Source organism: Ctenopharyngodon idella, chromosome 23 (assembly GCF_019924925.1).
Source record: "Ctenopharyngodon idella isolate HZGC_01 chromosome 23, HZGC01, whole genome shotgun sequence".
NCBI lineage: Eukaryota > Metazoa > Chordata > Actinopteri > Cypriniformes > Xenocyprididae > Ctenopharyngodon > Ctenopharyngodon idella.
In genome coordinates this window covers 14,006,266-14,029,137 of record NC_067242.1, presented here as the reverse complement: position 1 = coordinate 14,029,137, position 22,872 = coordinate 14,006,266, and the positions used below count along the sequence as shown (strand labels likewise).

The 22,872-nt window shown below is 37.1% G+C and overlaps 2 protein-coding genes and 1 long non-coding RNA gene across 25 annotated transcripts in view; 2 read left to right on the top strand and 1 right to left on the bottom strand.

Moving 5' to 3' along the window:
• Positions 1-2,836, top strand: part of LOC127506267 (gamma-aminobutyric acid receptor subunit rho-3) — a 19,346-nt gene extending 16,510 nt beyond the window's left edge. For all 5 annotated transcript variants that reach the window (XM_051882586.1, XM_051882587.1, XM_051882588.1 and 2 more), the window contains 2 exons: positions 1,113-1,306; positions 2,104-2,836. In XM_051882586.1, the coding sequence (XP_051738546.1) occupies positions 1,113-1,306; positions 2,104-2,406 (497 nt within the window). In that variant the 3' untranslated portion in view covers positions 2,407-2,836. The remainder of the gene's footprint in view (positions 1-1,112; positions 1,307-2,103) is intronic.
• adgrg2a (adhesion G protein-coupled receptor G2a) lies at positions 2,488-22,872 on the bottom strand. 19 transcript variants are annotated; one of them, XM_051882567.1, is made up of 35 exons: positions 22,785-22,871; positions 22,379-22,438; positions 21,496-21,978; positions 21,254-21,301; positions 21,080-21,147; positions 20,771-20,863; positions 20,641-20,678; positions 20,420-20,547; positions 19,942-20,059; positions 19,747-19,805; positions 18,954-18,998; positions 18,774-18,841; positions 18,605-18,648; positions 18,085-18,127; positions 17,942-17,976; positions 17,740-17,867; positions 17,523-17,637; positions 15,679-17,432; positions 15,175-15,342; positions 12,532-12,657; positions 11,188-11,397; positions 7,903-10,389; positions 7,401-7,617; positions 7,157-7,313; positions 6,906-7,067; positions 6,455-6,577; positions 6,323-6,368; positions 6,098-6,204; positions 5,093-5,217; positions 4,652-4,923; positions 4,472-4,571; positions 4,107-4,390; positions 3,863-3,964; positions 3,633-3,767; positions 2,488-3,529 (listed from the first exon to the last, which is right to left on the bottom strand). In XM_051882567.1, exons 1-35 carry the CDS (start codon positions 22,855-22,857, stop codon positions 3,426-3,428), a joined length of 8,325 nt encoding a protein of 2,774 aa, XP_051738527.1. In that variant the 5' UTR covers positions 22,858-22,871; the 3' UTR covers positions 2,488-3,425. The 19 variants fall into 19 exon arrangements, with proteins under 19 accessions (XP_051738527.1, XP_051738525.1, XP_051738530.1 ...); XM_051882565.1 differs by lacking the exon at positions 12,532-12,657 and having other exon boundaries at positions 13,957-15,342; positions 22,785-22,872; XM_051882570.1 differs by lacking the exon at positions 11,188-11,397.
• On the top strand, positions 10,249-15,888 carry LOC127506270 (uncharacterized). The gene is made up of 3 exons (XR_007927940.1): positions 10,249-10,535; positions 15,447-15,656; positions 15,741-15,888. It is a non-coding gene; the product is annotated as an uncharacterized LOC127506270 (long non-coding RNA).

Genomic DNA, 22,872 nt, shown 5'->3' with positions numbered 1-22,872 from the left:
CTGATGTCTAATTGATGTTTAAAAAATACATCAAATTGACGTCAAAAATGCAAATCAAACTGACGTCAAAAACTTGACGTCCATTTGACATCTACACACTGATGTCTAATTGATGTTAAAAAAAAAACATCAAATTGACGTCAAAAATGCAAATCAAACTGATGTCAAAAACTTGACGTCCATTTGACATTCACACACTGATGTCTAATTGATGTTTAAAAAATACATCAAATTGACGTCAAAAATGCAAAACAAACTTATTTTTAATTTAAAAATACATCAAATTGACGTCAAAAACTTGACGTCCATTTGATGTTCACACACTGATGTCTAATTCATGTTTAAAAAAATACATCAAATTGACGTCAAAAACTTGACGTCCATTTGACATCTACACACTGATGTCTAAATGATGTAAAAAAAAAACATCAAATTGACGTCAAAAATGCAAATCAAACTGACGTCAAAAACTTGACGTCCATTTGACATTCACACACTGATGTCTAATTGATGTTTAAAAAATACATCAAATTGACGTCAAAAACTTGACGTCCATTTGACATTCACACACTGATGTCTAATTGATGTTTAAAAAAAACATCAAATTGACGTCAAAAATGCAAATCAAACTTATTTTTTAAAAAAAACATCAAATTGACGTCAAAAACTTGACGTCCATTTGATGTTCACACACTGATGTCTAATTGATGTTAAAAAAAAAACATCAAATTGATGTTAAAAAACAGGTAAAAAATGCAAATCAAGCGTACATCAAAACTTGACGTCCATTTGATATTCACACACTGATGTACAAATAACAACACAAAAGCAATGCAATGAAAAAAGCAGAAGAAAGAAACCGTGGCGAATCTGTTTGCCCAACTTGAACCCATTAAAAAATTTGCCGGGGAAAATTTTTTGCCCTCACGCAAAATTTTCGATCACATGGATTTCTATTGAAAGGACTGGACTTTGCCTGTGAAAATTTTCTGAAAATCGAACAGCTGTAACTGCACCTTAACACTGCATTAGAGTATAGTACAAATAGATTTTTAGTTTTTTTTTGTTTTTTTTTAGCACAATGTGTGTCTCTGTATGTGTGTTCAATCCAGGCATCACTACAGTGTTGACTATGTCCACCATAATTACGGGAGTGTCAGCGTCCATGCCTCAGGTGTCATATGTGAAAGCAGTGGACATCTATTTGTGGACCAGCTTCCTGTTTGTGTTTCTGTCCGTCATCGAGTACGCAGCCGTCAACTACTTCACCACCAAGGAGGAAATGAAGAAACTCAAACAGTTAAAGGTCAAAATTTCCTTAAAGTTCCTGAGATTTTCAGTTCATTGACATGATGTCTTTAGTTTTAGGAGCAATTCCCTCTACATATCAAGCAAAAATGACAGAATATCAAAATGTCACCCCCTGTTGATCAAATATTGTAATAGCTCAGTACAGTAAATACCTTAAAGGAGCTAAAAATGCACATAGGACATCATGGAAATACTTTTTTTTTGTTTTTTGTTTTTTGAACAAGGTCTGTTTATTCAAGATTTTCATAATATGCAAGAAAATACAAAAGAAAACTTGAACAGTACAGTATATACAGTCAAAACCCCAACATAACCCTTTCCTCTACCCATCAGATGTAAAGTATCAATTACATTGTATAAAAGGATAATTCTGATCAAATACTTGTTAAAGAATCAGATGTAATTTTATCCACTCTGTCAAGCCCCCCCCACCCCCAAACTAAAAAAGTACTCCATATTATGCATGCTCTATATTTCAAACTTTAAGTCATATGATAGCTTTCTGTGATTTTTGTAATCTTGAAATCTTGATTTAGATCATTTTAATCTTCATTGCTGGTCTCAAATCAAATATGGAGCTTGTGAACCTCAATAGCATCAAACGTCATCGGTCCTTGATTATCAAACATAATGTCAAACCTCTACCATAGTCAACAATGGCAGAAATCAAAAGAGAATTTAACTTTTTGGTGCACAATCTCTTAAAACATCTATAATATGTGGAATATATTGTACTTTAAAAGATCTCACCACATAAATTGCAGAAAAAAGAATTGTTTTTGTCTCCAACAGCTCTCAGAATACGATGCATCTCAAGCCATGGCATTCGATGGATGTTTCCATGACCAGGACATAGAGCTCAGCTCATTTCCTCGGCTGTCTGACCTTAACACGGATCCATGCATGTCCTCGCGGAACTCCACAACACCTGACCTGCCTCCCATCCTGGGCACGCGCCTCCGTCGACGACGTTCTATCCGCCAAAGTGTCAACCATATCATGAACAACAGTTACAAGATAGACTCCTATTCCAGAATATTCTTTCCTTTAGCATACTTTCTCTTCAATATCATCTACTGGAGCATCTACTCCTGAGTGAGAGAAAACTGGTGTGCTCAGAGTTGATAAGAGTCAAGGCTTGAGTCACATATACCACAGTGATAGAATACACACACGAAGTGTAATAAATTATTTATTATGTTAGAATCTCAGATTCCTAACTCTTCCTAAAATGTACAAAAGTGAAATTATCATAAAATTCATAAAACTACATAATTGTTCAAAAATGAATCAAAACATAATAAATCACATTACTATATTTTGGCTAAACAGAACCCTTATACTGCTCAAAAACTATTTCAGAGAACTGTTGTTTATATACAGTACACAGAAATTAAATTTGATTACATTTAACAGATATTTTCAGGTATATTAGCACATTAATTTAATAATTCCTCCTTATGTGAGGATTGAGAATGACTATAAAATGTGGAAAAACAAATAAACAACTATATAGACAACTGGACACAGTGGAATTTTCAGTCTTTCTTCAACACATACGACAGATTGATATGGTTTTTAAGACAAGAAAAATCTGCCTCCTATTTTCTTCATTTCAAATGGAGTCCTTCATTAATTATAAAGCATATTTTAAGTACCATATAATACACTCGCATCATCTGAGTGCAAATTCTTAATGTTATTTTTTATTTATTTATTTATTTTTTGCAGAAGAGGTGTTTAATACTGTTCGCTGAAAATATATAGGACTTTAAAACCCTTGATGCCTTAAAAGTGGGGCGTAATATAATGTTTCCGCACTTGGAGATATTTTTACGCATTGACTCCCATAGGTCCTTGCTCTTCCTATTCATTACTCACAGCCTAGTTCAATAACAAATAACAAAATGCCTGGCTATAAAGCTGAATGCTATAAGCTTTACTGCATGTAACACTCATTCAGAGAAACTGATGACAGAAGACTTTTTTTTGGAGCTGAGTCACTAGATTCTCATCTTGGTAATACATTTTTCAGGCCTGCTAAAAACAGAATATTTAATGATCTGTTCCTTCACCTATTTTCCTGTCTGGGTTTATAATCCTCTTCCAAAAATCTACACAGATCTGTGTCGTGAACTGAGTTGACTGTTGATCTCGTTGAGGACCACATCGTCGTTCTCTTCCCCTGACATGATCAGACTGTCGTCCATTGGTGAGCCTGTAACGTGAAGTTAAAGAGTTAAAAACATTCTTGACTTGTATAAAACACATTTATACATTTCTTGCCAGTTTTAACGGTTGCAGAAGTGAGCAGAACTGACCGATGCCATGGGATGGCACAGATTCATCGCTGCTCACTGAGCTTCGCGGTGCACTGTGGGTCACTGAATCAGACGTATTTGCTGTCAGAATCGAATTCTTCTTGTTGTTGCTCTGTGTGGCTGTCCGACTCCACTCTGGAGAAAAACATTTGAGAGGTAAAACGCCGATGCCCATAAAATATCTAGTTAAGGTAACATGCAGCTAGGTTTTAGTTTGGTTAAAGATATACCTGAATTTTCAGCTAATCGTAACCTGCCACAGCAGAGGTACATTCTCCACTGTTTACGGACATTTTCCTTCAGAGCGCAGTGGAAAACAAAAATAAAAAATCCTGAGAGAAAGAGAACAAGAAAAAAAAGACCCCTTTTTCATCAAGCGCTCAAGGTAATTGAATTATTGCACTGAAGAAATATAATTCTAACTGTATATTACTGATGTTTTACATAAACAAATGATATAATATTGTTTCTCACCCTGTAGAGAATTGAAGATGGAAAACAGGTACATGAAGGCCAACTTGACGGGTCCCCAGGCGAAGAAGGCGAAGCCCCATGTGAGCCCCAGCAGGAAAGTGAGTCCCGCGATGCTACGAAGGTCATGCAAGCTGCTGCGGTACTGATTATTGTGGGGGTTTTGCCGCTTGATTCGTCTCAGATGGACCATCACCACCAAAAACATGGACAGGTTCAACAAAAATATGATGCAGAAGTATGCCACAACGGCTACGTAGAATGCTATGTCATTCTTCAGCCAACAACTGGAAGAAAGAAATATAGAAACATCAAAAGAAATGACATAATGAAGACTGATGCCTTTAAATTATAAGTTGAATACTTACAAATCCTCTGTAGGTCCATCAGAAATATTCCCATAGCTTATGAGGCCATAGTTATCTTTGTTTATCGCAATCACAATAATGACGACAACCAAAGGGAGTCCTGGGATAACACATCACAGAATTGAATCAGCAATCATCTACAGCCACAAACCACAAGGCTAATTTAGCAGCTGAACTCACCCCAGCCTGCCAGAGAAAACTTCAGCATGTATCTGGACATGTAGTTGTTGAAGACCTTGACGATGGCCAGGTACATATGTAGAGCCTCCAGACCCATCCAGGTGAAGGAAACCAAAAGGAAGTAGTGCAGGAAGAATGCTGTAGAAATGCACAGGCCTACTGCATCTGGGTACAACGCTAGCCATGAGTCCAACAAGAATACCAGGTTTAGGAACAGCAGGCCAAAACACAAATGAATCAAGATCTTCGAAGGAATGTCTCGGCGGAGTTTGCTGAAATTAAATGGAAGAATCGGGTAAATAAATGCTTCTTTTGGGAATGAAAGATGGAAGTTAATTTTTGTCACTTTTTATCTGATGTATCATTGTAGTTTTTGGGGGACCAATTGTGATTAATCTCATTTTAGGGCCTATATTCACTGAGAAGGAGGATGTTACTCACTCAAACGCAAGGTAAGTGAGCAGAGTAACTGAGAGAAAAATGGCGGACACCCCACATCCAATGTAAGTGATGAAGGTAAGGATGGTGGCCTGTAGACGGTCAGTTTGGCCTTCCCGGCTAATGTCCTTTAAAAACAAGATCCAAAAAGAATAATGAAAGCATTATATGACAATCCCAGAGATGTGTAATGCATAACTAATTTAGGACTCAACAATAGGGATGGTGCAGGTCCAGTGTAAGAGAGTTTTGGGCCAGTTAAAAGTATATGGCACACAGTTTATATAAAAAAAATATTTGTGTAATTTATTATTATTATTTGCTATTTGTTATTTTAGGAGAAAGAAAAACAACATTTAATTTTAAAATTCATTTAACATTAAACCTTAAAATTAACATTCATTTTATTTAAAGAATCCTGAAAAAATGCATCATGGTTTCCAGAAAAATATTACTGTTTTTAAAAATTCATAATAATAAATGTTTCTTGAGCAGCAAATCAGCCTATTATAATGATTTCTGAAGGATAATGTGACACTGAAGAGTGAAATAATGATATTAAAAATTCTTTGCCATGACAGGAATAAATTACAGTATAAAATAGAAAAGAGTTAAATTGTAATAATATTTCACAATATTGCTGTTTTTACCGAATTTTCAAATAAATGCAGCCTTGGTGAGCATATGGGACTTCTTTCTAAAACATCTTACTGACCCCAAATGCTTGAAATGTAGTGTATACAGATCTGTATGTATATTCCTGACATTTATAAAAATGTAAAATTAAAAAAATAAGTAAAGATAAGAAAAATTATAAAATGTATTTAAAATAAACTATTTTTCATTAAGGTTTGTGAAAATGTTCAGTGAATATTTTGACAGGCCAAATAAAATTCATTGTTGAAGCCTGCGGTTATGACCCTTGGTTTGATTATAATCATATAATCAACTTCTGAAGAGGATGGATGTGGACATTTCTGGGAACAATCAACACACTGACATACTTACCAGCAGCACAGCAAAGCTGGTCAGGTGACTGCAGCTGCAGATGGTTTCGTTCTCGGTGCTGCTGTTCTTGACATAGCAGCCGTTGCGATTCCAGCCTCCTGAACCTCCTAGAAAATCCAAAACACACAGGAATTACAAGACATTAATTAAGAAATTAGACAGATCACACATTTCATCAGGCGTAATAACAGTTTCTTGGGAGTTCTGGGAGGTGTGCAATCTCACCGTTTTGGTCAAAATCCCAGAAAACACAGGAAGCTACATAGTTCCCCTGTGGGAGAGGAGTTAAGAGATATATCAGACAGGTTTCAGCTGGCCGTGACACATGATGTACAGTTAATATGTGAGCACACACACCGCAACGGGCTGTTTATTCCTCAGAGTAAACTCAACATTCTCCCTCAAGTTTTTGATTGACAGGTTAGCCACACTAGAGCCCAGAATGTGGCTGTTCAGCATCTGTTGAGTCAGGCTTTTATCCTGTAGATACATGAAAACCAAAGAATAAACTGAAGAAAAGAGGCAGAATTAAATCTGACATCAGCTTTATTTCTGAAAATGTTGGTCAGGGTGGGGTGTCTTTTATGGTGCTTTTGCATCCTTTTTGAAGCTTAAATGCATGTTAACTAAATGAAAAAGACATGAATGATATAAGGGTGAGTAAATGACAGAATTTTCATTTTTCTGTGAAATATTCTGTTAATCTGAGGGCAACTGCAAAGGGATTGTAAAAACATCTTAATCTTGTTCTTGATGTCTAATGATGCTGCCACCCTAAATATATGAAAATAAATCAACCCAGTTTTACCTGAAAAAATGTGCTTTTCTGAAAGAAGGTGAACTGAACTCTTGAGGCTATCTTCTGTTGTTCTGGAGAGAGGTTCTCTGTCAGGGATGCAGGTAGTGTTATTTTGCCCATTGAGGAGGAACTTTCTGCTGCCCTGACTTGTCTTTGAAATCCTTTTGTGACCTTTATAACCGGAAATATAAAAAACATGGAGTTGTTGAACTTCCAAAAACATCCAAACTGTTAATGAATTGCTTTGGAAATATCATTACCTGTGGGTTCAAGGGATCTGCAATTGTGAATGACGTTTCCCCAAAGTTGGTGCCATCAACTTTGGTCACAGTCAAAGCAAGAGAATCAAATACAATGTTCTCAGTCTGGTCCCGAATCACAAGTTTTAGAGCCAAATTATCCACAGCTTTGATTAATCTACAAAACACAATATATTTACATCCAATATTTCAAGTTTGACCATATCAAACTGTTTTGAATGCTTGTGTTACACATGTATCTCACCGATTAGAGGCAGCAAGAGCACTTGTAGAGCTGTTTAGAAAGTTGTTGATGACGGACAGCACTGTTCGACCCAGATCCAGAGTAATATTGGGTGCAGAGAGAAGATTCTCTAGCTGGTTGACCAGCTGATTCACCTGAGTTGAGTTTAGAGATGCCACATTCTGTGTTTGATTCAGAAGATCGCTAGCCACTTTGTCTGGGCTTTTAGTTGTTGCTTCTAAAAAATGAACAAATTAAATGAGCTGTTGTTATAGATACACATACTGTGGCCTTAAAACATATTTGGACACTTTTAGATACTTAAATTGGGACAACATGAGGTTAAGTAAATGATGACTTATTATTCATTTTGGGGTAAACTATCCTTTTTAAGTGTGAATTGAGTGTCAGTACTTTTTGGCGCCACTGTTGTGTATGCATGAACCAAGAAAAAGCACTTATATATGGAATGTCAAGTCAAGAAACTAGTTTTGAAATGTCGAGTCAAGAAACATAGTCAAACCTGAAGTGGCTGCCATGGTAGTGGAGGGTGTTGTTGTCACAGCTGGAATGGCTGGCCTTGTGGTGTCTGCAGTTGTGTTACTTCTACTAGTCGTTGGAGTCGGAGCAATAATTGGAGCTGCTGTTGTGGAAGTGGAGCTGTTCTGAGGAGAGCTTGGAAGTATGGCTGACAGAGCAGTTGTGGGAGCTGTACTACTATTTGTGACAATGCTAATAATGGTAGTATTTGTTGGTATGTTGTTTGGAATACTAATTGGATTGAATGTTGTAGTTGTATTACTGATTGTATTTTCAGTAAAGTCTTTTTCTGTTGTGCCATTTGACTGTGTTGTGTTAAGGAGACTAACTGTTGTGACAGGCTCTGAAGTGGAGTTAGTAATATTTTCTGTTGTTGGAAAGGTTGTTGTTGTATGTATCTGTGTTGTGTTGTCAAATGATGTTGTATTAAGTGCAGGGCTAATGGTTGTGTTAAATTCTGATGTGTTATTGGAAGTCTCTGTTGTGTTGATGCTACGGTTGACATCGGTCCCATTGAAGATGGTTACATTCAATGGAATTTCTGTTGTGTTAAATTCTGTTGTGTTATTGGAAGTCTCTGTTGTGTTGATGCTACGATTGACATCGGTCCCATTGAAGATGGTTACATTCAATGGAATATCTGTTGCGTTAAACAAGGTTGTGTTCATTGTAAAGGCTGTTGTATTTGATTGTGTTGTATTGAAAAGGGTATCTGTTATGTTGGAAACATCAGGAAAAAATGTTGTATTAAATGTTGTGAAGTTAAGTGTATACATTGTACTGACTTGTGGTGTATATGTTGTGGTATCAGTTTCATTATCTGTGGTCTCCAGTGTAGAATTATTCAAAAGTTGTGTTGTTTCATACAGAATGGCGGTTGTATTGAATTCAGTTTGAGTTTGAGTTGTGTTTGATTCATTTACATTAGTTGGTGATTCTGTTGTGTGTGCTAGGATTGTATTATTTGGGGTTGTTGCATTTTCTAAAAGAGTGGTTGTGTTATATTGTGTAGCTTGTGGAGATTGTGTTGTGGTATTGAAGTCAAAAGAGCTCACATTTAAATATGTTGTGTTTGTATGGGGCTGGATACTTCTAAGTGTTACATTGAACTCTGTCGTGTTAAATAGTGTAACATTTGTACTATTTTCTAGAAGTGTTGTTGCATTGTGAGTGAATGATGTAGTGTTGAATATTATTGTATTGTCTTGCTGGGTAGTGTTTAAATGTGTTGTAATTGTGGGGGTGTGTTGTGTTGTATTTAATGGGGGTGTTGTTGCATTTGTGTGTAATGTGCTTTGTGATGGTATTGTCAAGTTAAACAGTGTTGTATTTGGTGGAAAGGTTGTGGTTTTAGAACTACTTGTGTAAGATTGTGTCGCATTTTCAGCAGTGACTGTTGGCGTGACTGTTGTATGATGTAGTGCAGTTGAGTTGAGTGGCATGGCAGTAGTAAATGGAGGTGTGACTGTTGCATTTAATGGTCTAACTGTTGCATTAAGAGTTTCATGTATCTGTGCTGTTGTATTGAATGGTGTTGCTGTTGCAACCTCAGCAGGTGTTATGTCAGTTGTAATAAGTGGCATTCTTGTTGTATTAAGTGGAGTTATGGATGTGTTGGAAGGAATTGTACCTGTTGTATTAATGTGTGGTGTTGTTATATTGAGTGGTGTGACTGTTGTACTGACCGGTGAGTTTGCTATATTGTGTGTTGTATCTGTTGTACTGACTGGTGGGGTTGTTATATTGTGTGTTGTATTTGTTGTACTGACCGGTGAAGTTGTTAGATTGTGTGTTGTATCTGTTGTAATGACTGGTGAAGTTGTTATATTGTGTGTTGTATCGGTCGTACTGACTGGTGAGTTTGCAATATTGTGTGCTGTATCTGTTGTACTGACCGGTGAGTTTGCTATATTGTGTGTTGTATCTGTTGTACTGACCGGTGAGTTTGCTATATTGTGTGCTGTATCTGTTGTACTGACCGGTGAGTTTGCTATATTGTGTGCTGTATCTGTTGTACTGACCGGTGAGTTTGCTATATTGTGTGTTGTATCTGTTGTACTGACTGGTGAAGTTGTTATATTGTGTGTTGTACCTGCTGAATTAACCAGTGAGTTTGCTATATTGTGTGTTGTATCTGTTGTACTAACCGGTGAAGTTGTTATATTGAGTGGTGTGACTGTTGTACTGACCGGTGAGTTTGCTATATTGTGTGTTGTATCGGTCGTACTGACCGGTGAGTCTGCTATATTGTGTGTTGTATCTGTTGTACTGATTGGTGAAGTTGTTATATTGTGTGTTGTACCTGCTGAATTAACCAGTGAGTTTGCTATATTGTGTGTTGTATCTGTTGTACTAACCGGTGAAGTTGTTATATTGAGTGGTGTGACTGTTGTACTGACCGGTGAGTTTGCTATATTGTGTGTTGTATCTGCTGTACTGACCGGTGGGGTTGTTATATTGTGTGTTGTACCTGCTGAATTAACCAGTGAGTTTGCTATATTGTGTGTTGTATCTGTTGTACTGACTGGTGGGGTTGTTATATTGTGTGTTGTATTTGTTGTACTGACCGGTGAAGTTGTTATATTGTGTGTTGTATCTGTTGTAATGACTGGTGAAGTTGTTATATTGTGTGTTGTATCGGTCGTACTGACTGGTGAGTTTGCAATATTGTGTGCTGTATCTGTTGTACTGACCGATGAGTTTGCTATATTGTGTGTTGTATCTGTTGTACTGACTGGTGAAGTTGTTATATTGTGTGTTGTACCTGCTGAATTAACCAGTGAGTTTGCTATATTGTGTGTTGTATCTGTTGTACTAACCGGTGAAGTTGTTATATTGAGTGGTGTGACTGTTGTACTGACCGGTGAGTTTGCTATATTGTGTGTTGTATCTGTTGTACTGACTGGTGAAGTTGTTATATTGTGTGTTGTGTCTGTTGTACTGACTGGTGAAGTTGTTATATTGTGTGTTGTATCTGCTGTACTGACCGGTGAGTTTGCTATATTGTGTGTTGTATCTGTTGTACTGACTGGTGAAGTTGTTATATTGTGTGTTGTGTCTGTTGTACTGACTGGTAAAGTTGTTGTATTGTGTGTTGTATCTGCTGTACTGACCGGTGAGTTTGCTATATTGTGTGTTGTCTCTGTTGTACTAACCGGTGAAGTTGTTATATTGAGTGGTGTATCTGTTGTACTGACCAGTGAGTTTGATATATTGTGTGTTGTATCTGCTGTACTGACCGGTGGGGTTGTTATATTGTGTGTTGTACCTGCTGAATTAACCAGTGAGTTTGCTATATTGTGTGTTGTATCTGTTGTACTGACCGGTGAGTTTGCTATATTGTGTGTTGTATCTGTTGTACTAACCGGTGAAGTTGTTATATTGAGTGGTGTGACTGTTGTACTGACCGGTGAGTTTGCTATATTGTGTGTTGTATCTGCTGTACTGACCGGTGGGGTTGTTATATTGTGTGTTGTACCTGCTGAATTAACCAGTGAGTTTGCTATATTGTGTGTTGTATCTGTTGTACTGACTGGTGAAGTTGTTATATTGTGTGTTGTACCTGCTGAATTAACCAGTGAGTTTGCTATATTGTGTGTTGTATCTGTTGTACTAACCGGTGAAGTTGTTATATTGAGTGGTGTGACTGTTGTACTGACCGGTGAGTTTGCTATATTGTGTGTTGTACCTGCTGTACTGACCAGTGAGTCTGCTATATTGTGTGTTGTATCTGTTGTACTGACTGGTGAAGTTGTTATATTGTGTGTTGTACCTGCTGAATTAACCAGTGAGTTTGCTATATTGTGTGTTGTATCTGTTGTACTAACCGGTGAAGTTGTTATATTGAGTGGTGTGACTGTTGTACTGACCGGTGAGTTTGCTATATTGTGTGTTGTATCTGCTGTACTGACCGGTGAGTCTGCTATATTGTGTGTTGTATCTGTTGTACTGACTGGTGAAGTTGTTATATTGTGTGTTGTACCTGCTGAATTAACCAGTGAGTTTGCTATATTGTGTGTTGTATCTGTTGTACTGACTGGTGAAGTTGTTATATTGTGTGTTGTACCTGTTGAATTAACCAGTGAGTTTGCTATATTGTGTGTTGTATCTGTTGTACTGACTGGTGAAGTTGTTATATTGTGTGTTGTAACTGCTGAATTAACCAGTGAGTTTGCTATATTGTGTGTTGTATCTGTTGTACTGACTGGTGAAGTTGTTATATTGTGTGTTGTACCTGTTGAATTAACCAGTGAGTTTGCTATATTGTGTGTTGTATCTGTTGTACTGACTGGTGAAGTTGTTATATTGTGTGTTGTACCTGTTGAATTAACCAGTGAGTTTGCTATATTGTGTGTTGTATCTGTTGTACTAACCGGTGAAGTTGTTATATTGAGTGGTGTGACTGTTGTACTGACCGGTGAGTTTGCTATATTGTGTGTTGTATCTGCTGTACTGACCGGTGAGTCTGCTATATTGTGTGTTGTATCTGTTGTACTGACTGGTGAAGTTGTTATATTGTGTGTTGTACCTGCTGAATTAACCAGTGAGTTTGCTATATTGTGTGTTGTATCTGTTGTACTAACCGGTGAAGTTGTTATATTAAGTGTTGTACCTGCTGAATTAACCAGTGAGTTTGCTATATTGTGTGTTGTATCTGTTGTACTGACCGGTGAGTTTGCTATATTGTGTGTTGTATCTGTTGTACTGACTGGTGAAGTTGTTATATTGTGTGTTGTACCTGTTGAATTAACCAGTGAGTTTGCTATATTGTGTGTTGTATCTGTTGTACTGACCGGTGAGTTTGCTATATTGTGTGTTGTATCTGTTGTACTGACCGGTGAGTTTGCTATATTGTGTGTTGTATCTGTTGTACTAACCGGTGAAGTTGTTATATTGAGTGGTGTGACTGTTGTACTGACCTGTGAGTTTGCTATATTGTGTGTTGTATCTGCTGTACTGACCGGTGAGTCTGCTATATTGTGTGTTGTATCTGTTGTACTGACTGGTGAAGTTGTTATATTGTGTGTTGTACCTGCTGAATTAACCAGTGAGTTTGCTATATTGTGTGTTGTATCTGTTGTACTAACCGGTGAAGTTGTTATATTGAGTGGTGTGACTGTTGTACTGACCGGTGAGTTTGCTATATTGTGTGTTGTATCTGTTGTACTGACTAGTGAAGTTGTTATATTGTGTGTTGTACCTGCTGAATTAACCAGTGAGTTTGCTATATTGTGTGTTGTATCTGTTGTACTAACCGGTGAAGTTGTTATATTGAGTGGTGTGACTGTTGTACTGACCGGTGAGTTTGCTATATTGTGTGTTGTATCTGCTGTACTGACCGGTGAGTCTGCTATATTGTGTGTTGTATCTGTTGTACTGACTGGTGAAGTTGTTATATTGTGTGTTGTACCCGCTGAATTAACCAGTGAGTTTGCTATATTGTGTGTTGTATCTGTTGTACTAACCGGTGAAGTTGTTATATTGAGTGGTGTGACTGTTGTACTGACCGGTGAGTTTGCTATATTGTGTGTTGTATCTGTTGTACTGACTGGTGAAGTTGTTATATTGTGTGTTGTACCTGCTGAATTAACCAGTGAGTTTGCTATATTGTGTGTTGTATCTGTTGTACTAACCGGTGAAGTTGTTAAATTGAGTGGTGTGACTGTTGTACTGACCGGTGAGTTTGCTATATTGTGTGTTGTATCTGCTGTACTGACCGGTGAGTCTGCTATATTGTGTGTTGTATCTGTTGTACTGACCGGTGAGTTTGCTATATTGTGTGTTGTATCTGTTGTACTGACTGGTGAAGTTGTTATATTGTGTGTTGTACCTGCTGAATTAACCAGTGAGTTTGCTATATTGTGTGTTGTATCTGTTGTACTAACCGGTGAAGTTATATTGAGTGGTGTGACTGTTGTACTGACCAGTGAGTTTGCTATATTGTGTGTTGTATCTGCTGTACTGACCGGTGAGTCTGCTATATTGTGTGTTGTATCTGTTGTACTGACTGGTGAAGTTGTTATATTGTGTGTTGTACCTGCTGAATTAACCAGTGAGTTTGCTATATTGTGTGTTGTATCTGTTGTACTAACCGGTGAAGTTGTTATATTGAGTGGTGTGACTGTTGTACTGACCGGTGAGTTTGCTATATTGTGTATTGTATCTGCTGTACTGACCGGTGGGGTTGTTATATTGTGTGTTGTACCTGCTGAATTAACCAGTGAGTTTGCTATATTGTGTGTTGTATCGGTCGTACTGACTGGTAAGTTTGCTATATTGTGTGCTGTATTTGCTGTACTGACCGGGGAGTTTGCTATATTGTGTGTTGTATCTGTTGTACTGACTGGTGAAGTTGTTATATTGTGTGTTGTACCTGCTGAATTAACCAGTGAGTTTGCTATATTGTGTGTTGTATCTGTTGTACTGACTGGTGAAGTTGTTATGTTGTGTGTTGTACCTGCTGAATTAACCAGTGAGTTTGCTATATTGTGTGTTGTATCTGTTGTACTGACCGGTGAGTTTGCTATATTGTGTGTTGTATCTGTTGAACTGACTGGTGAAGTTGTTATATTGTGTGTTGTACCTGCTGAATTAACCAGTGAGTTTGCTATATTGTGTGTTGTATCTGTTGTACTGACTGGTGAAGTTGTTATATTGAGTGGTGTGACTGTTGTACTGACCGGTGAGTTTGCTATATTGTGTGTTGTATCTGCTGTACTGACCGATGGGGTTGTTATATTGTGTGTTGTACCTGCTGAATTAATCAGTGAGTTTGCTATATTGTGTGTTGTACCTGCTGAATTAACCAGTGAGTTTGCTATATTGTGTGTTGTATCGGTCATACTGACTGGTGAGTTTGCTATATTGTGTGCTGTATCTGTTGTACTGACCGGTGAGTTTGCTATATTGAGTGTTGTATCTGCTGTACTGACCGATGGGGTTGTTATATTGTGTGTTGTACCTGCTGAATTAACCAGTGAGTTTGCTATATTGTGTGTTGTATCGGTCGTACTGACTGGTGAGTTTGCTATATTGTGTGTTGTATCTGTTGTACTGACTGGTGAAGTTGTTATATTGTGTGTTGTACCTGCTGAATTAACCAGTGAGTTTGCTATATTGTGTGTTGTATCTGTTGTACTGACTGGTGAAGTTGTTATATTGAGTGGTGTGACTGTTGTACTGACCGGTGAGTTTGCTATATTGTGTGTTGTATCTGCTGTACTGACCGATGGGGTTGTTATATTGTGTGTTGTACCTGCTGAATTAATCAGTGAGTTTGCTATATTGTGTGTTGTATCTGTTGTACTAACCGGTGAAGTTGTTATATTGAGTGGTGTGACTGTTGTACTGACCGGTGAGTTTGCTATATTGTGTGTTGTATCTGCTGTACTGACCGATGGGGTTGTTATATTGTGTGTTGTACCTGCTGAATTAATCAGTGAGTTTGCTATATTGAGTGTTGTATCTGCTGTACTGACCGATGGGGTTGTTATATTGTGTGTTGTACCTGCTGAATTAACCAGTGAGTTTGCTATATTGTGTGTTGTATCGGTCGTACTGACTGGTGAGTTTGCTATATTGTGTGTTGTATCTGTTGTACTGACTGGTGAAGTTGTTATATTGTGTGTTGTACCTGCTGAATTAACCAGTGAGTTTGCTATATTGTGTGTTGTATCTGTTGTACTAACCGGTGAAGTTGTTATATTGAGTGGTGTGACTGTTGTACTGACCGGTGGGGTTGTTATATTGTGTGTTGTACCTGCTGAATTAACCAGTGAGTTTGCTATATTGTGTGTTGTATCGGTCGTACTGACTGGTGAGTTTGCTATATTGTGTGTTGTATCTGTTGTACTGACCAGTGGGGTTGTTATATTGTGTGTTGTGTCTGTTCTACTGACTGGTGAAGTTGTTATATTGTGTGTTGTATCTGCTGTACTGACCGGTGAGTCTGCTATATTGTGTGTTGTATCTGTTGTACTAACCGGTGAAGTTGTTATATTTTGTGTTGTGTCTGTTCTACTGACTGGTGAAGTTGTTATATTGTGTGTTGTATCTGCTGTACTGACCGAAGAGTCTGCTATATTGTGTGTTGTATCTGTTGTACTGACTGGTGAAGTTGTTATATTGTGTGTTGTATCTGTTGTACTAACCGGTGAAGTTGTTATATTGAGTGGTGTGACTGTTGTACTGACCGGTGAGTTTGCTATATTGTGTGTTGTATCTGTTGTACTGACTGGTGTGGTTGTTATATTATGTGTTGTATCTGTTGTACTGACCGGTGTGGTTGTTACATTGTGTGTTGTATCTGTTGTACTAACCGGTGGGGTTGTTATATTGTGTGTTGTATCTGTTGTACTGACCGGTGGGGTTGTTATATTGTGTGTTGTATCTGTCATACTGACTGGTGAGTTTGCTATATTGTGTGCTGTATCTGTTGTACTGACCGGTGAGTTTGCTATATTGTGTGTTGTATATGTTGTACTGACCAGTGGGGTTGTTATATTGTGTGTTGTGTCTGTTGTACTGACTGGTGAAGTTGTTATATTGTGTGTTGTGTCTGTTGTACCAAACGATGAAGTTGTTATACTGTGTGGTGTACCTGCTGTATTGACCGGTGGGGTTGTTACATTGAGTGTTGTATCTGTTGTATGGAACTGTGAGGTTGTTATATTAAGTTTCGTATCTCTTGTACTGTCCGGTGGGGTTGTTATATCGAGTGTTGTAACTGTTGTTTTGACTGGTGGGGTTGTTACATTGAGTATTTTATCTGTTGTACTGACTGGTAAAGTTGTTATATTGGGTGTCGTATCGCTTGTACTGACTATTGAGGTTGTTATACTGTGTAGTGTACCTGTTGTACTGACCAGTGATGTTGTTACATTGAGATTCGTGTCTCTTGTACTGACAGGTGAGGTTGTTATATTGAGTGTTGTTTCTGTTGTTTTGACTGGTGAAGTTGTTATATTGTTTTGTGTACCTGTTGTGCTGACTGGTGGGGTTCTTAAACTGTTTGTTGCATTTGTTGTACTGACTGGAGATGATGTTACATTGTATTGTGAACCTGTTGTACTGATTGTTGAGCTTGTTATAGTATGTGGTGTACCTTCTGTATTGACCGACTGAGTTGTTACATTGAGTGTTGTATGTGTTGTACTGACTATTGAGGTTGTTATATTGTGTGATGTACCTCCTGTATTGTCTGGTTGGGTTGTTATATCAAGTATTGGAATGAGTGGCAGGCTTGTCGTATCAAGTGAAACAGTGTTTGTTTGAGTGGCTGTACTCTTGATGGATGTATTAGGTGTATCAGAAGTGTTGACGATATTTCTGGATGGTGTGACTGCAGTGTGAGATTGGTTGGTCAGTGACCAGACTGTAGTTTCTGATAGAGAAGTGATGCTTGTAGCACTACTCTCAGACTTTGTTTTGTGTAGGAGTTGATTTGTGTAGGATTTAGAAGGTGAGATCCCACAGCTGTCATTTAAAATAACGGCAAACGTCTGACCCTGTGCACTAGAAAACAGAGCAGGATTGGAAAGTTTGTTTGGAAAGTGAAAAAAGACACAAATTTGGTGTAAAATCTGGACTGAATACAAGATTTACCATCTCAATATGTCTTTGATTTCATCGTTCTGGCTGGCACTGAGATTTACAGAGAGCCATGTAAATGTTGAGTTCAAAGGAATGGTTTCTGAATCAGTGGGCAAACGACATATGGCTGTGTAGTAGAGAGAGAGAGAAAAAAATATTTGTATTATATTTTGCACCACTTGGATAAGCTGTAAATGTGGAATAACAGTACATACAGTTCAACACTTACCTATTCTACTTAGCGATCCATCAAAACTAACGTTGGTAACGTTCTTCCAAAGAAAGGCGATAGCAGTACTAACAGTACACACATCCAGTGGTTTTGACAACTGCAGAGTCAACATACATGTGTAGAGCCTAAGGAATAATAGATGTGTTAATCTGACATAAATGCATACAGACACTCAAAATCACATGAAAGTACAATTTACCTTGTTCCTTCTCCAAAACATTCCAGGTGCATTCCCTGCAAAGCATCAAACGTAGCCTTTCAGAGATGATACAGAAAACATGATGTAACCTACTTGTAACAAGATTATTTTGCTAAAGTTGGGAAACAGAAATGGATGTTTACCAGATACAACTGGGATACTTCAGAAGAAGAATTGCACAGAGACCTATGAACATAAAACATCACCGATAATAAAGAAATTGCATATAATATTAATTAACTTACTCCATTTCTCCAGTCTTTAGTGTCACATGATCCATCAGAAATCATTATAATATGCTGATTTGGTGCTCAAGAAACATTTCTCATTATTATTAATGTTGAAAACAGCTGTGCTGCTTAATATTTTTGTGGAAACCACAATACATACATACAATAATTTTTTTCAGGATTCTTTGATGAATAGAAAGATCAGAAAAACAGGATTAATTTGAAATAGAAATCTTTTGTAACAATATAAACATCTTTACTGTCTCTTTTGATCAATTTAATGCATCCTTGCTGAATAAAAGTATTAATTTCTGTAAAAAAAAAATCTTACTGACCTTAAACTTTTGAACAGTAATGTACTATATATATACACACACAATACACTACACTACACACACATATGTGTCATATTTAGCAGAAATTGCATACATACCCTGGTATGTTGGATTCATTGCAGGGAGTGCTCAACTGTATAACCTATTAGATGGAGCAAGAGAATAAGGCAATAACCATATGTTCTTACTAACTGAGGTAAGCCATATTTTTAAACTTTCTATAGCCATTTTACCTGTTCACTAAAACCTTTTCTCTGAGACACTCACCATGTCCTGAACGTAGGTGAAACTCACATCTGGGCTTGTAATATTTAGACGAACAGCATAATATGTCTCTAAAAGAGAAGTAGAGAAAAGAGACCTTGAAGTCTGATTGGCTTGGAGTCCGACTGGTCTACAACACATACTTGAACATATTCATACGTAGATCTATTGTGCTTCACTCACCGTTGTTGTTAGATACATGACACTCACATTGTTGTTGGTTCTCAACTAAAAAACAACAAAATTAAATTTTTGAACATCATACTGGTATTAGTCAGAAAATGATGACCAAATGTTAAAAGGGTTAGTTCACCCAAAAATAATGTCATTTATTACTCACCCTCATGTCGTTCTACACCCGTAAGACCTTCGTTCATCTTCGGAACACAAATTAAGATATTTTTGATGAAATCCGATGGCTCAGTGAGGCCACTATTGAGAGCAAAGCCACTTTCATATTTTCAACAATATCTAGTGATAACCGATTTCAAAACACTGCTTCTGAGCTTTACGAATCTTTTGTTTCGAATTAATGATTCGGATCTTCTATCAAACGGCTAAACTGCTGAAATCACATGACTTTGGCGCTCTGATCCACTGATTCGATTCATAAAGCTTCGAAGCAGTGTTTTGAAATCGGGCATCACTAGATATTGTTGAAAAGTCATTATTTTGCTTTTTTGGCGCACAAAAAGTATTCTCGTCGCTTTATAATATTAAGGTAGAACCACCTTACTCATGTGAACTGTTTTAAATATGTTTTTAGTACCTTTATGGATCTTGAGAGGTTCAGTGGCTTTGCTCTCAATAGAGGCCTCACTGAGCCATCGGATTTCATCAAACATATCTTAATTTGTGTTCTGAAGATGAATGAAGGTCTTAGGGGTGTAGAACAACATGAGGGTGAGTAATTAATTACAGAATTTTCATTTTTGGGTGAACTAACCTTTTAAGTCCAAAGAGTTGTAACACTCACCATTGCAGGATTGATTAGCAACAAAGTCTTTAGGAACAAAGCCATTCTCATTATAATAGCTAATGCAAAGAAAGAGGGAACGTTGGGAAGTTAATAACACAATCTCAAATGTTGTAAACAATGTAAACGTCCAAAATGCATGCCGCAGGACTACTGTAAGAGTGTGGCAAGTCTGTAATCAGTAGCATATCGTACCATGTGACATTTACAGATCCCTGGGTCTTGCAGATACCATCATAAGACATTGGAGATGTGCAGTAAACAAAACCATCTCCAGGGGGCGTAATATTGTTCTTTGGGCACAGGCCTTTTCCTATGAACACAAGTCATTCTGTGAGACTTAAAAAAAGAGCAATTAATCATGCATAATCTTTTAAACTGCTGTCTGTGGTTGTCCCGAAGCCACCACTGCTTAAAGGTTTAGTTCACTTCAGAATGCACTGAAACTGCAATTTGGACCTTCAACCCATTGTACCCCAGTGATGTTCACTATATGGAGAAAAATCCGGAATGTAAACCTTAATTTCTTTTTGACTGAAGAAAAAAAGACATAAACATCTTGGATGACATGGGGGTGAGTAAATTATCAGGAAATTTTCATTCTGAAGTGAACTAAACCTTTAATCAAGTCCATATTTATGTCTATAAATATGATATATTTTGTCTCACTCACCCACTCTTTCTACATCTCCCAGAAGCTGGATTGATGAGTCGATATGTATACAGTTTTCCACCAGATTGCGAAGGATGCATGTATTCACAGGCTGGCTCAGCTGTAGAAGTACAGTGCAGTTTGTCGGCCTGTAAGAATGGGGGCAGTAGCAGTGTTACTTGATGTAGAATTACAGTGAGATCATGTTTGGCGTGTAGCTTAGAGATTTGGGTTAGACTTACAGGATGTTCTGCTTGTCTTCACATCTAACCTCAGAAGTCTATATTAATGAAAAATGCATTTTATCATGATGCAATGTTGGACAACATCAAAGTTCAGCCTTAACCATTGAAAACAAATAATACCACTTACCACAAAGACTATGTCATTTTGGTATGATGTAATATTGTTATCTGTTGTTAAATCTTCAGCAGAGCAGATGCTCATGTTAAAAAGCTCTGAAAACTGATTATAAAGGGAGGGCATCACAAATAAGAAAAACACTTTATTAGTTTATAGAAAAAATAACTACAAAAATAACGGTATTATTGTTATTATTATAGAATTGTTCCTTATGATACTAATAATGCTTATTATTATTATTGATGGTACAAATGAAATGTTTTTATAATAACTGTTATTATTACTATTAAAATATTATTAATAAAAAAGTATTCATACCCAACTTTGAATAGCTTTCTCTGTCATATTAGAGTCATACACCTCCACAAGCATCCAGTAGTATGATGCTGTGACGTAAGAAGAGAGATATTATTACACATCCAAAGGAATCACCATACTGAATCTTAATTATGTCTTCAGAGAATAAAATAGGCTTTGTCTAAACATTCTTACATTCATTAGCGCAGTATTGGGAAAAGTTGCACTGTACCACAAATGGCTCTGAATGAAATGAAAAGACATCAAAGCATTGAAACATCAGGATTAATTTTATAATGTATAAATTATGTAATATGTGGCAGAATGAGAGAACGAGGATAAGGAATTTAATTTAATATCCTGTAATTATCACCGAAATAGAAGCCATCTGTCTTTTTCCAAAAGAGACAATCAGAAAGTAGTGATAATAGCTATACCTGTGAATAATGCATTGGACGTCGTTGTTCGTAGAACTGCTGTCTGATTGGTTACTTGAGTCATGACAGTTGGTTCAGTGGAAGAGCTTACTGTCGTGTGATTGGCTGTTGTTTCAGAGGTACCAAAGCCACTGACTGGATGGCTAATGTGATTGTTTGAAAGTGTCTGGGCAGATATTGACGTGCTCTGGGTCATTTGAGTGGTTACATAAGACATAGGTGAGGCTGGTGTTGAAGGCGACGTGTTTAATCCACCAGTATTTGACATAGTAGTCGTGTTAGTAAGAGCTGAACCAGTCAGAGCTTGAGTGGCGGGTGGAAAGGTTGTGTTTGATGTGGTTGCTGATGTAAGCGGAATTTGTGTTGGTGTAGTGAGATTCATTGAAGGTTTAGAAGTTGTTGTAGCGAGTCCTGCAGGATTCGATGTGGTTCTGGCTTGAGAGGTTGAAGCAGAGACCTGACTCGAAGTTAGAATGTCCTGTCCTGTGTGAAAAAAATTAAATGAATTAGGTTAGTTGTGGCTAGTTCCTATAACTGAGTTCCTATAACTACCAGGTGTGAAAGCCCCTATAGCACTACAGATTATGCATAAAAAATAGAACATTGCGATTTGAAGTCCAACAAGTCCAATTGTATTCAAATTTACTATTGAAGGTGGTAAATGTAGCAAATCAACAGGTTTTGATGACTGTAGCAGTGGTGCTTTAACGGGAATGAATTAATGCACATGTTAAAACCCTCTCAGAGAACTTCCATTTCTAGATTTATCCCCTTTTAGCATTATTGCTAAAAAATAAATAAATAAATAAATAAATCTAGATGAACTATTCAACCACTCCAGCTTTTGATATTTAGCAGCATCTTCTTGCATCTGTTTACTGACCTTGGGTTGTGGTTTTCTGTGCACTGGTAAATACTGAAGCCAAAATTGAGTAGAGTGGACCTTAGAGGGTGGAAGAGAGAAACTGTCATTCAACACGGCACTAAACAAATTACATGTAAATCCAAAATGCAAATATACACAAAGTACAATTATTATATAAATACTGTACATAATTACATACATACATACACACATACACAAATATATATACACACATATACATACAGTATATATATATATATATATACACATGTACATGTATATAATCAGATACCACGGTTTATGTATAAATTAATTGTATTTTTTATTTTATATATAATTAATAAAATACAAAGTTATGTACAAATTATGTATTTATATGTATATAATGTAATTTATGTTGGTGAAGCAAAGATGGAACACTTACTTTGAGATGTCGGAACAAACTCTCGGCTAGTGGCTACACTTTGGGATGCTGTAAGTGGAAAAAATATACACATATTATATTACCTTTA

Bases quoted from the DNA above. Each gene is read 5' to 3' on its own strand.
- adgrg2a (XM_051882565.1), bottom strand. From the start codon at position 22,857: ATGTGTATATTTTTTCCACTTACAGCATCCCAAAGTGTAGCCACTAGC. The intron at 20,864-21,079 runs GTATGAATACTT...CTTTATAATCAG, and splicing joins AGAAAGCTATTCAAAGTTGG to TTTTCAGAGCTTTTTAACAT. The intron at 6,205-6,322 runs GTGAGATTGCAC...TGGATTTTCTAG, and splicing joins CTGGGATTTTGACCAAAACG to GAGGTTCAGGAGGCTGGAAT.